The sequence below is a fragment of the Pinus tabuliformis genome, chromosome 7, assembly GCF_031772625.1.
Source record: "Pinus tabuliformis cultivar Carrire ecotype Pingquan chromosome 7, CPIR1, whole genome shotgun sequence".
In the NCBI taxonomy this organism is placed as follows: Eukaryota; Viridiplantae; Streptophyta; class Pinopsida; order Pinales; family Pinaceae; genus Pinus; species Pinus tabuliformis.
In genome coordinates, this window is record NC_142293.1 from 1,186,485,669 (window position 1) to 1,186,501,637 (window position 15,969).

Here is a 15,969-nt window from a genome sequence, read left to right on the forward strand (position 1 = left end):
ATAACTGAATGATCAAAATGAGGGGGCGCCTCTCTCTTTTATAGCTTCTACCTCTCTCAATCCCAATGCTCACCTTCTCCTGCGTGATTCCCCTTTTGCCACGTGTTCCTCCCCTCCTGCGCAGTCCCTCCATGTGTCTGTGTGGGCTCCATTTCTGCGTCCCCCTTTTGGCCCCCTTGGTTCTCCCTTTACGTCAGCTAAACAGCCAGCCAACGTGCTCTAAGTCAAAATGACTAGCACAAATGCTCATAACTGAATGATCAAAATGAGGGGGCGCCTCTCTCTTTTATAGCTTCTACCTCTCTCAATCCCAATGCTCACCTTCTCCTGCGTGATTCCCCTTTTGCCACCTGTTCCTCCCCTCCTGCGCAGTCCCTCCATGTGTCTGTGTGGGCTCCATTTCTGCGTCCCCCTTTTGGCCCCCTTGGCTCTCCCTTTACGTCACAACGTTGTGCTACTAGGAAGTGACTTTTATTCTAAAAGTGAGTTATGTCCCCCATTCTTACTTTTTTTATTTACAAAATAACTATAGAAGGCAAAATTTGGCAAAATCGAATATTCCAATTAGCTGGGGCTAATTAGGAATATTACAGTCTCCCCCGACAAAATGTTGCTTGTCCTCAAGCAACTGAAGTGATGGATGTTGTAAAATCTTCCCATTCTCCCAAGTGGCATTCTCATCCGGCAAATTCTTCCACCTCACCAAGAATTCTCGAACTGCCCTGCTCCGCAGCTACCTCTCCCTGGTATCAGTGATAGCCTCTGGCTGCAATACCAAATGCCCCTCATCATCCATAGGTGGTAGCTCATCTGTCACTGTTACCTGCTGCCCCAATGCCTTTTTCAGGCATGATACATGAAAAATGTTATGAATCTTGCTGCCTTGGGGCAACGCCAACTCATATGCAACGTGTCCAATCCTGCGTATCACCCTGTATGGCCCATAAAAGTGGGGCTTGAGCTTTTCATTCCCCTTCTGCTTCAGTGACGACTGTCGGTATGGCTGTAATCATAGGTAGACCATGTCCCCCACCTCGAACTGCCTCTCTACCCGACCCCTGTCGGCATACAACTTCTGCTGGTTCTGCACTGTAGCCATGTTATCCTTGAGAGCTCGGTTGATATCCTGACTCTCTTGGATCCAAATCTTGGCTCTAGGAGCCCTGCTGTCACCAAACATCATGTCAACAAAAGATAAAGGATGATACCCATATAAGGCATAGAATGGTGACATACCAATGGATATGTGATGTGAAGTATTGTAGCAATACTCCCCCAGATGCAGCCACTTTAGCCATGCTCGCTGCTGTGCACTGACATAGTTACGCAAGTAGCCCTCCAGCCACTTGTTAACTATCTCTGTCTGCCCATTCGTCTGTGGGTGATAACTGGTACTTGGAGTCAACTCTGTCCCCACTAACCGGAAAAACTCCTGCGAAAACCTGCCCATGAAACGACTGTCCCTATCACTAACGATGGTCTTAGGAAGACCATGTAGCCTGAAGATCTCCTTGAAGAATAGCTCGACCACCTGTGCTGCTATGTAGTGTGCAGATATGGCAAAGAAATGCACGTACTTTGTCAGTTGGTCAACGACGACAAAGATACAATCCTTGCCCTGTACCGTGGAGAGCTTGGCATAGAACTGCTGCTCCTCCAAGATGCGTAATACTGTCTCAATATGCTGGAGATGCTCCTCCCACGTCCTGCTGTAAATGAGTATATCATCAAAGAACACCAACACAAACTTCCTCAAGTGACTACGGAAGATGTGATTCATGCAAGATTGGAATGTAGCTGGGGCATTGGTTAGCCTGAAGGGCATCACCAAAAACTCAAAGTGCCCATAGTGACATCTGAAGGCGGTCTTGGGAATGTCCTGCTCCCTCACGCGAATCTGATGGTACCCTGAGATCAAATCAATCTTTGAGAAGAACCGTGCTCCTCTCAACTCATCCATCAACTCATCGATCCTGGGTATGGGTACCTGTTCTTCAGTGTCCTCTTGTTCAGGGCCCTGTAGTCGATGCACATCCTCAATGTACCGTCCTTCTTCTTCACCAACACCATAGAAGAAGCAAAGGGACTCGTGCTCGGTCGGATGTGCCCAAGAGCCAGCAACTCCTAAATGGCCCGCTCTATCCAATGTTTTACAACTCGGACTCGGACTCGGACTCGGCCGAGGATCGACTCCGACTCGGACTCCGACTCGGCAATGACTCGGCCGGCTCGATTTCAATGACTCGGTCGTTGTAAAAAATACATTAAATATTTATTTTTTTTATAAAAAAACATAATTTTAAATATTTTAAACATAATTTTAAAGATTTTCATTCAAGTTTCCAAACACACAACATTATAATATACATGGAAGACAACATATGATCAAAGTAGGCTCATGAACCAATCCATTATATCAAAATGGTACCCAATGGCAATAGTAAATACATAGTCAACTGTAGTCTGTGACTTTGTCATACATGATCAAAGACTCAAGAGTACGGGAAAGGCTTCCATACATGATTAAGACTCAAGAGTACTAAACAATTGGAGATAGGCTGCCAAGGTGACAGTGGCAGCCAATCTCTTGTTGCCCTGAGGTCTGGATTTGTCTAGTGAGGCTCTGCACTAGGCCTGCTAGATTTTGCAGCAATGGGATGAACAGTCATGATACATTAAAAAAACATTCCGAGGGAACTTCCATTAAAAACAGAGTGTCTTTAATTGGTATGTTTTGTCTTATGTCTAGGATCATTTGAGGAATGGCATTACCATACATCTGTTCTGGTATAAGGCTGTTACTGTTAGACAGAGGTGTTAGGGCCATATTTTTTTTAAAGAAAAAGAAAAAGAAGGAATTGTATCACTTGCATTTGAATATTCTCTGATGTTTGTAACAGCCCTTTCCCTTAATGCTGTTTGAGGGTTAATTTCAAGACCATAATTGCAAGCCCAATATGCTGTCAAATACCCTGAGAAATCTATATATGCTGGGTGCTAGGAAGAGACTTGTTCTATGCATGAAATAGTAATTTGTATAGTATTTGAAGTTACGAACAAGAATTCCCATTTACAGCAACATTTGATTGAGTTTTCCATGTAGTATATTGTGTAATGAGTAACCCCAGTAATTTTCCATAAAACTCAGATTGGTATAGGATTGCACCAAATTGGATGCGTGTTTGAAGCATCAAATGAGACCTTGATCACCAGCTGTCCAATAACACCTCCTTAATCAGTTTCCAGCCCAATCAATATTTGAAATCCACAAACCCAACTTAACTTTACAAAATATCAGCAAAAAAATGAATTTTTTTTATTAAAATCGCTGCCCAGCCGTCCTTTCTATGACTCGGCCGAGTCAATACGGACTCGGCCGGGTTGACCGAGTCAGCTATGACTCGGCCGAGTCATTGGATGACTCGGCCGAGTCATAGCTGACTCGGTCAGCCGAGCCGGGTCATGGGCCGGGTCACTGTTTTGGCAAATGAAACGGTCCGAAACGGCCGTTTCGGTTTCAACTCGGCCGTTTCGTAAAACACTGGCTCTATCCCATCCCGATAGGCCTTGGGATGCCTATAGGGGGTAGTAATCACTGCCTGTATGCCTTGCTCAAGCTCAATAGTGTGCTCAAACACCCAGTCCGGTGGTTGACCCGACGGAATCTCCCCAAATACTATGGCATACCGGTCAAGGACAGACTGTATATAAAAGGTGCACTGTCTGCCCTGTAGTCACTGCCTCCGATGCACACAGCTCTACTGCCCACTCTATGTCTCCCTTCAGGAAGATTGCCTCCATCCGATGAGCCGAAACAGTCTGAGGCGGATATGTATGCTGTCCCCGTATCTTCTCATGCCTCCCTGTCTTCTCATCATCCCACACCATCTCTAGGGTCTTCCAATTCGTCGTGACCTTCCCTAGAGTGATGAGTTGTTGAACACCCAGTATAATGTTGGTGTTCGGAATATTGACCGCGAAAAAGTGGTCAGTCAATGTGTAGGTGCCCATCGTCACTGAAAGCTCTGGAACATATCGAGCACACGTCATGGTCTGATCTCTTGGGACCAAGACTGAAAACCAATCGAAGCTCTCTGTCTTTATGCCTCTTCGCTCAACCATCTGTGCATCGATGAAGTTGTGGGTCGCCCCACTGTCAACCAAAATTGACGCTCGCTGGCCACGTACCGTCCCTTGTACGCGTAGCATCAGATACTTGGGAACTCCTCGTAATGCGGCAAGGGCCTCTTCGGTGGGTGCAAAAGATGCACCACCTGCTGCTGGCGGTGGAGGTGGCAAAGGTCCCTGTCCATCATGGCTATCTCTTGCCTTCACACCATCCTCGTCATCCTCTTCTCCACTGCTCTTGGAGAAAACCTCAATGAAATGTGCCTTGCCAGCAGCACATCTATGTCTTGGTGCCCATGGCTCCTGACATGTGAAGCACAACCGCTTCTTCTTCAGCTCCCTCTTGACATCATCATCAATCTGCACTTGTCCTGGATTCCCCTTTGGAGGTGGAATCCTCACATCCTTCCCCTTAGACTGGAAAGTCTGTCTCTGGGGGTAACGTGTCCAGGTCCTCGGTAAGACATCTTGTAGGTCTCGAGTCCTACTGATAGCATCCTGAAGGGTGGTCAGTTTAGCGGATTTGACTAGATCCCGAAGTGGCTCTGCTAACCCCTCAACATACATATAGATAATCTGTGCCGTGGATAGATCTGGCACCATCACTGAGACCCTCAAGAAATCTGCAATGTAGGTCTTTGGGCTCCCCGTCTGTTTGAGCCTTGTCAGCTCAACAAAACGCTGCTCTGGATCCCTTCGATCAAATCGCTCCATCAATATCCTGGTGAACTCGACATATGTCGTCACCATGGAGTGTCTTAGTGTAACCATCCCATGAAACCACCAATCCTGGGCCTCACCATCCAAATGTAATGTCGCCACCTTGATGGTCTCTGTCTCCGACATCTGGTTAAGCTGGAAATAAATGTCCAGCTTCTCCACCCAAGACTTTGCCGAACTGTTTGATGAGCCATCAAACGTAGGCAAGTGGAATCTACTCGCTGCACGGTGGGTGTCACCATCATGATAATGTCGGTACCCTCTGTGATGGTCACGGGGTCTACTATCCCGCTGGAGCTGAACAAAATCACAGAATGAGAGGGCTTCCCTGAACTCTTGCCCATAGGCCTGGTACTCTGCAAAATAATCACCCATGTGTCTAGGCTCTGCCTCTTGCTGGGCTACGGCCCCCGTGTCTGCTCCTAAGAAAGTGGGCATGGTAGAGCGTGTAGGGGCATGTGAGGCCACCTGCTGCGCAGTATCACATTGCGCTGGCAAATGGTGGGATGCACCCGATCTCTCACCAACCTGGAAAATCCGTGGGTTCTCACGCTGTCTGGCCTCTACTGCTATGAATCTCTGCCCCATTACCTCAATCTGCCTCGACAGATCCTGCACTGATTTGAGGAGCATATCTGCAAATATCTTCTCGTCATCATCTGCCATCAGAGCCTCCCGTTCTGCGTCCACCACAGGCTCCCTCTATTCTACGACTACCACAGGCTCCTCCTGTTCTGCATCCACCACTGGAACACAGTCTCCCTCTCTGTAGGTGTTCTCCAACCTACGCCTAGTGTCTCTGTACCTTCGACCTCTGTAACAGATATAGGGTTTTTCCTTTGGTGTCATAGATTGCTAGCTCCACAAGCTGAGCCAGATCTATGCTCTTATACCACTGTAATATCCCTTATCAGGAATATACCTCAAACACAAGAAAACTCCGACCAGAGATGGACTTGGAGGGCATTTACCAGATATGTCGCCTCTAAGAAGAGGACGAGATCTGAAGGCTACCTGGCCCTTTCCCGACTCTGTCTAAGAGTATAATAGAAACACACAAGTGGTATAATAGCTGAGAATGCTCACAAAGATACAAATAACAATGATACGATATATATCAAATAAACCATAAGCAGATACACAAGAAATGCAGAGAGAATGCTAAGCCATTTTATTATACTGAGTAATCAAATGGGTACAGGAGGTGATCAGGAAGATGGCACCTCTACTTGCACTAGGCAAGTGAAGAAATACACTCAGAATAGCGAAGGAATGGCCCTCTCTGATCTGCGTCCAAGCTGCTGGGAAACTGCTATGCTGCTGCTGCTGCTAGAAATCAAATGAGGATTTGGGGCTGCTCGCCTCCTCAGAAAAGGCTAAAACTCTGGAATAGGACTCTACTCAAGAAACCCAGAAAAACCTAGAAAGCTCTCCTAGAATGGCTGACCCCCGAAAATCACCCCTTTAGGGTTCTGCGCAGTCTCTCAGTGCCCTGCGCTGCCACTGAATGCAACCCTCTAGAAATATGCCTGAAACCCCTGCCAAAAACTCTCCAGCTTCAAGGGCTGATCCCCCCCTCTACCTCCTAGCACCAAACCAGAACCGCGTCCCTCTCTCAGTGCTGCACAGTCCTCCTGAAATGTGTCCCTCTCAGTGCTGCGCAGTTCTCCAAAATGCTGATAAACTGTTGCTGAAATGCTGAAGTATCTACTGTTGGAATGCCAATGGAAATACCTTGCCCGAGCAGGCACTCGAAGTCCCCCCAGGGCTAAGGGTGAGATCTCGGAATGGAGACACTCAATGCACTAAACAGTGTTGCAGACTAGCTAAACAGCCAGCGTGCTCTATGTCGAAATGACTATCACAAATGCTCATAACTGAATGATCAAAATGAGGGGGCTCCTCTTTCTGCCTCTCTCAATCCCAATGCTCACCTTCTCCTGCGTGATTCCCCTTTTGCCACGTGTTCCTCCCCTCCTGCGCAGTCCCTCCATGTGTCTGCGTGGGCTCCATTTTTGCGTCCCCCTTTTGGCCCCCTTGGCTCTCCCCTTAAGTCACAACGTTGTGCTACTAGGAAGTGACTTTATTCTAAAAGTGAGTTATGTCCCCCTTTCAAACTTTTTTATTTACAAAATAACTATAGAAGGCAAAATTTGGCAAAATCGAATATTCCAATTAGCTGGGGCTAATTAGGAATATTACATTCCTTGATCTATTTTGAGGATGATGGTTTTCTTCACGATCATCTAGAACATCTCTTATTCTTATATCATCTCCTCTTCTTCTATCATTAAACTTGTTGTTATTGAAGCCTCAATTGTTGTTGTAGTTGGATCTTGGAGCATCTCTCTTTTCTGGACATTCTCGGGCATAGTGGCCATGTTTGTGACAATTGAAGAATTCAATTCTTCTTCCTCTTCTATTGGAGTCCTTTGATTCAGGGACATGCCTTCTTGAACCAGATGGTCTTCCTTTTCCTTTTCTCTTCTTGTCTTGTGTAGGAAATGTAGAGGAATCTCCTTCATGCTTTTGAATCCTTCCTCTAGAGATCATCCTGGTTTCTTCTTGAGTACATTTACCAACAATCTCATCAAATGTCGGGAACTTACCATTGTTGCTTATAGTCGTGATGAAGGTTTCCCAAATAGGAGGAAGGCCTTGAAGAGTAACAAGCACCAACTCTCTACCAGATATAGGTTCTCCAATAGTCTGCAATTGATCCCTTAGTTGGGATATCTTCATAACATATAATTGTACAAATTCTCCCTTGTTCATCTTAGTGTCTTTGAGTTGATTCTCCAAGGAAACAGTTCATCTTAGTGTCTTTGAGTTGATTCTCCAAGGAAACAATCTGATTCAAATTGTTGACCTCATACATCCCAACCAACTTGTCATAGATATCCTTAGACATCTTCAATTGTCCAACATAAGTAAGCAAATGATCTTTCAATGAATCAATAAGGATTTTCTTGGCTTTGATCTCACCTTTCTTGTACTTGGACTTGGTAGCAGCAGGAGCATTTTCTGGTGGCTCAGGTACTTTTCCTTCCACATATTCCAAAACATCATTTTCATCCAATATTACTTCCAACCTGATCTTCCAAGCAGCAAAATTTGATAAGTCACCTAGCTTTTCTGTATACTTGAAGAGGTAGACATTTTGATCAAGTAGCTTCTTCCAAACAGATTCCTTCAATAGTGATTGCTTGTCTCTTGTCTCTTTGGGCTTGTCTTCACCTTAGCTCTGATCCCATGTTAATTTTCCACTGTTCTATGCTTAGTATGATCACTAAGTCCAATTCTTTCTTCAGTTAACAAACACTTTTAAACAAAATTAATCTTTCAATAACAAATAACAATTGTAGAAAGAACAGTAAATCCAATATGCAATAGAAGACAACCAAGAGCAATGACAAAGAGACACAAAATTTGGTCAATGACCAGGAAAAAAACCCTACAAGGGGGAAAACCCTTTCAAATTCTTCTTCTATTAGATTGTCATCAAATGTTTAGTAGAGAATATACAATGTTCTGTTTCAACAAGAGAGAGTCAAAGTCAAATCTTTGACATATCGAACAATTAACCAACCAATATCCAAAAGATGAGCCCAAAAGTCAAATCTGGTCAAAGTCAACAGCAGTAAACAGCAGCAAATGATGCCCTAACCAGTCAACGTTCAACAGTCAAATCAGCTCCAAAAAATTCAGTCCTGGCAGCAGAAAACTCGGCCTCTTTTGCTAGCCAAAGTCAAGTCAAAACAGTCCTAACAATGTCTCCAAATCTGGTCAAAGTCAAAGTCAATTTCTGGGGTCAAATTGGAGCTTTAGATCTGCGGTCAACCATGGGCAAAGTGCCCAGAAAACTTCGCTCTCCTTGCCAAAGAATTTAGCTTCCAAAACAGATGCAAAATATCCAGTCAAACGAATCCCAAACTCCAAAAGTCAAGGCTGGTCAAAGGCAAAATTCGGCCCAATCAGAAATCTTCTCTCTCCTCCTCGCACATGTGAAAGAGACCGGCAATTTTTAAAGTAGTCGAACCTCCAAGAGAAGAAGAAGATGTGTGATGATGGTGCCTCCAAATGATGTGACATGAGGTGTATTTTTATGTGTCCAAAGAGGTTGAATTTCCTTGCCTAGGCCCACTTGTACTTTTGTGTACTTGTGGGTTTCACTTCAAAAATTGAATTTTTCGTTGACCAAATTAAATTCTTCCAAGGGCTAGGAGGGGTCTTTCTTGATAAAGAAGGATGTCCAAAGGAGGGAATTTGTCCCTGAGCTGCCAAATTAATGCACAGCTCTCAAAAAAAATATATAGTTATATTATGTTGAACTTGAAATCTCATGACATGTTGGGATGAATCAAAGACAGCTAATTTAGAATGTAATTAAAAATGTAATTTGTGGAAACACTGTAGAACAGGGTTTTGTTTTCTGAACAGTATAAGTAGACTAAGTCCATCAATAAATTTAGGCTAAAAGAATCAAACCAGGTTTAAGCCTTCCTTTACATTTATCCAATATGTAGAAACTTTGGAGATATTTTCCATTTTGGAAAAATAAAAGAAGGAATTTACGATGGATGGAAGTTTCAATTGTTTTCTATGATTTTATTTCCCTTTTTAACATGTATTTTCTGGTATTCATTCAAAAGTAACCCTCTTATGTTTAGAGTAAATAATCATTATGATTTGCATTTTACATGTTAACCATATTAACCATATTTGTTGTGAACAATTCCCTTTTTTGTTCACAGACAGGATCTGGCCATTTTTCACCGATTGGTGGATACCATGCTGGAAAAGACATGGCACTTATTTTAGATGTTGCTCGATTCAAGTATCCTCCCCATTGGGTTCCACTTCCACTTCTTTGGGAGGCAATGAATACCATAGATGAAACGACTCAAAAATACAGGGGGTATGACTCTTACATATGTGCATACTTGTTCCCTTGAGATTCAATTATCCACAAGCATAAATTATAAGATAAATGCAGATAAATTTGATTTGATTTAATAAGAAATTGTTTTAATGTTTTCATCATAAATTTCTGATTTGTTATTAGGGGTTCTTATCTTGAAATTATCAGGTGAAATCGATAGTCTACTTATAAGTTTAATAAAAGAAAATTAAGACACTATAACAGGGTCACTAACCCAATCTAGATGATCAAAAGTCTCTTTTTGTTATAGCTAGCTTAAAGAAGAAATTCAGTATCACATCACTAAAATAAAGATGAACTCTCATTGGCTCCATAGTGAAATAGGGTGTTGGACAATTCCTAACATACCATTTGTTATCTTTGTGATACTAAGAATGTGTATGATGAAAAACACTTTCGCTCAGAATGCCATGTGTAAGGTCACATTAAATTTCAATTTTAAATTATTTGTAACATTGCTGATCTTCCATGGAAATATAGGAAAGTCTATCCAAAATTTTCAAGCATTGTGATAAAATATCAAAACAAAAAAGTTTAATTCCTTATCGTGTTTTATAGGTCCATTAAACCAAAGTTAGTCTTAGTGGATGGTAACATTCATTGTCATCATCAAGTAAAATTCAAATAAAGGTATTTTGGGACAATACAGATGAACATCAATGTATTATCAAAGCATCCAAAGAGTTGATATAGGAATATTGACTGTTACTCTATCCTTCCAACATTCTGATGGAAGCATTAGCGAGATATCTTTTGCCAGCCAAGATGTCAGAATATAATAGCTCTATTATTCTTGTAGCTGTAATCACGTGGGTCCTTGACAGTTGTATTGCAACAGCTTAGCTATTTTGGTTTGTTATACCACTGATGGGTTCTGTTACCCCTCAATTTGCATCTGCAATCTGAGGCATCTATCCCAACGGTGACAAGGATGTGATGATTGGGAATTGTGGTGATTAGAAGTTTTGCTCCAGTAGTTATCCATTTGGCAGAAATATAATCAAATTCTAGATCAACACTGTAACAAAGGATCTACAAGGAAGACTTATCGAGTGCAACAGTGATTGACAAAAGACTGATTTCAATGGGTGATCACTTAGAGTGCTCTTAACTGGAGGAATCTATACTTAAGCCCCAAAGCACTTGACTATTTGTTGTATGTGTTCAGGTTCCAGATTCCTGTGGATGTCCGCAGATTGATTGATTGTCAATCAATTTCTCGTTGGAAATACACCATTTCAGGAAAATGATTGCCATATTGGTCTTTCACCAAATTTAATGAATATAGTCCTGACCCATGAAGAGTTTGCATGCACAGAAGCAAGAGTTCTATATCCATCAATGGCTAATAATGCATCAGAGCTTAACAGAAAACATTTGGTCCTCCACATGATAAGAATAACTGTTGTTTCCAGCTAAGGATTGTGAACAATTTAAGATTTTGGACAGCACGAGCCTTCTCACCTAGTGACAGACAATTAGAAATGATTGTGAGGTGTCCCATCTACTCAGAGGTATCATGGATCAGTCATGGAAAGATACAAATCCTCCCTGTGTTTCAATCATTGCTGGAACGAAGAAAATAAGTGAGAAATTGGAGCCCAAGTACGAGGTTAGATTCAATAATTGGAGTAGATCTTTGTCCAAAGATAGTCAGTATGAAAATTTGAGAAGAATAATACTATGTGTTACCACCTAGGTTCTGACTTGGTGCAAAAGTCCTTGAGCACAAGTGTGAGACTCCAAGGAAACGTAGGCAAACTATCCATTGTCACCTCGGTAGCCTTGCCTTTTCACTGTAGACTAGGTGAATGGTAGTGTGGGGGGCTTCCCTATGGTCACCTATGCTCAGTGTGTGTAGTATATAGTGGGAGTGAGAGAGCAATTAGCAACAGAAAACTAAAAGGAAAAGTGGATTTGTGTTTTGTATTTTGGGGTGGTGGATGAAAGGGAAGATCAATGCCTTTATTTGTTTGGGCTTAAGTTGCATGATACAGGGAAATAGGTATGGGTACGAATGTGATCCCCTCCTAAATTTTGGAAATGGGGAAACACGATATATATATATATATATATATATATATATATATATATATCAGTGTTGATAATATCGGTATCGGGAAAATATCGGCGAGGGTCCAAAAAATATCTTATCGGCAATATCGGCGAAAATATCGGCAAAATATCGGCAAATATCGGCAAGCATAAAAAATGCATAATATATTCATTTTTTTCAGATTTTTAAACATATAAAGCAATATCAACATGAAATAAACACATTGGCACATAAATATGAAGAAAACACTGATATATATGATGTCAAATAGAAATGATATATCAAAGGCGATACCAAATCCTGCTGATCCCTGATAATTGTCCATTCAAGGACTCAAATGTGGAGAACCAATACAAAATAACATCACATATATAAAAGTATCTCATCATCATGAGTTACATGTAGCATAACAAATAAAACTAGCAGCTATCTATCTACTGCCCTCTCCCCCTTTTACGGGAAAACATGATGGGCTGTTTGCCAGGCCTGCCCCTAGTAGTAGAAGGCCCTGACCCTGCCTCTGCACCTAATGACAAATAATGAGTGCTAGGCATGGAGCTATGCTCTCCTATATCTATAGCAGATGGTGTTGATGCTGATGCTCCTGCAGTGTCCTCCTCCTCTTGCTCCTCCTGCTCCTCCTCTAAGTGCTGCTGCTCCTCTGACTCCGAGTCCTCCTCTTGCTGCCCCTGCTCTAATGGATCATTTGCCACTGGCTCTAACCATGAAGGTGACTCCTCCAATATGGGCTCCTCAGACTCCACCCTCCACGGAGACAATACATCAATATTGTCTAAGGAAATGGCATCTGGATCCATTGGTGATTCTATTTGCCTCACTCGAAGTCGGATGTTGTAATGCACATACACCAAATCGTTGAGGCATTTGAACTCCAACCTGTAAGAGTGTCAAAAAGAGTAATGAGTCTTGACTCTTGACTCTTGACACTTGAAGTTGAAGGTCATAAATTAAAAATTAAAAATTACAATAAGTGCAATTGCTCAACTGAAGGCTTGAGTTCAAAGTTATACCTGTTGCGCTTTTTGACGTGTATTTTCTCAAATACACTCCAATTGCGCTCACACCCTGAAGAGCTACATGTTTGACTCAAGATTCGTATAGCCAATTTTTGCAAATTTGGTGCCTTTGCACCATAGCTTCGCCACCAAATATCTACAACAAAATAATGAAATAAAAAATTCAAAAACTTAAAAGTTAAAAGTTAAAACATAATTAAATTCAAATTTCTAATTTCTAATGAGTGATGACTTGTCACTTACGTGGCATGAAGAGGGCCCTTTCCCTAATGGCATCATCAAAGCCAAATAGGCCAACACAATCCTGATAACACTGTACCTCGCGATTGATTTTGCTACGAAGCTCAAGATCAGGTACCATCCTCTGAATACAGGAATGGAGCCCTTCCATCACCTCGCCATCAAAATCAAAGTTGCATTTGTATGAAAATGCGGGGTTGAGGAAGAGTGCTGCTACATGAATGGGTCGATGAAGCATCCTTGTCCACCGACTATCGATCAAATCCCATAACATCATCTGCCTATCAAGGCCAACAGAGCCCTTGTTTGCATAATAGGAACGAATGGCCTCCTTGGCCCTATCCATGCCCTCATACAAATAAGGCATTGCAGGCTTCTCTCCATCCACCAATCTAAGAACCTTTACTATAGGTTCGCTAACTGCACATGCTTCTTCTACTCCACGCCAAAATGTCTCAGAGTACACCATTTTTGCAATGGCTTTCCCATCAGGTCTCCTGTTGTATCTACAATTACGCCAATCATCAGACACAAACATTTGCTTCAACTCGAACTGACATCGAAGCAAAGACTGAAGAGTAATAAAGGTTGTGGCAAAACGTGTGATGGTAGGACGTCGCAACTCCTTGTTTCTAGTGAACCTCCTCATAAGGCTAAGAACAAAAGCATGGTTATAAATAAACTTGGGGATGCTCCTAGCCATATCAACGGCCTCCTTGATGAAGGAGAGTTTCCCCATATCCTCAAGCAACAAATCAAGACAATGCGTTGCACATGGAGTCCAGAACAATGTGGGATGCCTCTCCATAAGCATTTTGCCGGCAGACACATAATTAGCTGCATTGTCTGTTATGACTTGCACCACATTCTGCCAACCAATCTCCCGAATGAACCCATCTAACAACTCACATATTGTTGTTGCATCTTTGATATGTTCTGATGCATCCAACGATTTAATAAACATGGTACCTTTAGGACAATGTACCAAGAAATTTAGAAGGGTCCTACCCTTCCTATCTGTCCAACCATCAGACATCACTGTGCATCCAGTGACTTCCCATGTCTTTTTCAACTCCGCCAATCTAGAGTTGATGTCCTGTTTTTCTGCTTGAAGAATTGGCCCCCGCAACTCCTCATATGTGGCACTTTTGTACCCTGGGCCCACAATAGCAATAGCATCACACATTGGCTGCCAAAATGGATTGGTTTTCGTGATGCTGAGAGGTAAATCACTCCAAAAAATACACCTCCCCATGACTCTATCTGCTTCTTGCTTCTCCTTTTTTTTAACAAGCGATTTTATGCTAGGTTGTGCTCCAGCGCCTGTTCGTGGAACAAAAAATGATGACCTCGCACTCACACTAGCAGTAGCATGTGATGGTGTGCCAGTTGTGGAGCTCCTCCCACTAGGGCCACTAGGCCCACTACCCTCAACACCAAAATCAGGAGAAGATATCTCGAAAGATCTACCTGCACGTTCAACTTTGTTTCTTTCCGCCTCTTCCTTCTTTCTGTCCTTTTCTTCAATTGCCTCAAGAGCTTTTTGTATAAGCTCCGGACTAGAAACTGTACAAAGCCCAACATCATGTCCACTGAGGCAAGATGGTATTTCAGTCGTGTAATCCCACCTGTCATCTTGTCCCCACACAATTTGCATGTAAGATATGCACGATTTGTCCCACCATTAGGGCTCCCATACTCCCAAAATGGGTCCAATGCTTTTGGCATATTTGTATTTTGTAGTGGGCTAACTCAAACGGAAACCTAGAGCACCAAAAAAAATTTGGAATTAGTAACTTAATAAGTAATACGAAATTTTCAAATTACAAATTGAAATAACCACATCATTTTACAAAACAGTTTTAACTTGACTGTTGAATAAAAGTGTAATACAAGTTGACTGTTGAATAGAAGTGTAATACAAGTTGACTGTTGAATACTCTTGAACAAAAGAGTATGAACATGTTGTAACGTGAGGTATCCAAATGGCAAATGAAACACATAGCAAATTGGCACGGAATGAGAACAATTTCTTTCAAAATTATGCCAAGCATGGGAAAAATATATAACTGTTATAACTTATAACTTATACCACTGCTGTAGGTGCATAATGCATTATTAGACTTCATAAGTTCATAGCAGTGAGCACAGAGAAAGTTACATCTTTAACCAGCAAGGCAGGGTGCAATCTTTGAAGAAGAAGGCAGCACCTTTTGAGCTGATGGAGGGAGGATCATTAATAGCAAGGATCAAAGCCATTGTGGAAATAATTTTAGCAATGTACTTGACTGCCTTTCAAGACAACAAAGCTTGTTTATAATATATATTGATGTTACCACCAAATCATGGATTTGTTTCTTTTTCAACCTAGAAACATTTTTTTCCCCTAAACAGGGACAACTCTATGGCGCTAGATTTGGGGAGCATGGGAAATGGTCATGTTTGAGTTAATAGGTGGAGTTGAGGGATGTATTGGTCATCCTACCTTGCACCCAAGATTGGGTGCAATGATGTATGTGGTTATCGAGAAGCTTATAATCAAAATAATTGTGTAAGCAACTGTGGAATTGGTGAGTTACTCGATCATCCCTTTTGTTGTGTAACTACTACTCATTTGTGCATTTTTTTTTGAGAAAATACTACATTTATACAACAAATAATCATGTACGAACAAGAAGCAGCTATCTTATTGCATCCATCCCACATGTTGGAATTGTGAAGAAAGGTCACATTGTTGAGGGGTTTACAAACTTTGTTAACAAATATCATTTAAATTTCTTCAACTATCCTTCATATTGTTGGTCAATGTGTACTTCAATCCATGATGTCCTTCAAATGTTAACAAT

The 15,969-nt window shown here is 42.0% G+C and overlaps 1 protein-coding gene across 2 annotated transcripts in view; it reads left to right on the forward strand.

Annotated features, from left to right (window-relative positions):
- Positions 1-15,969, forward strand: part of LOC149251687 (glutathione gamma-glutamylcysteinyltransferase 1-like) — a 502,910-nt gene that overhangs the window by 200,887 nt on the left and 286,054 nt on the right. For both annotated transcript variants that reach the window (XM_089459523.1, XM_089459524.1), the window contains exon 4: positions 9,603-9,766. In XM_089459523.1, coding sequence (XP_089315649.1) covers positions 9,603-9,766 — 164 coding nt within the window. The remainder of the gene's footprint in view (positions 1-9,602; positions 9,767-15,969) is intronic.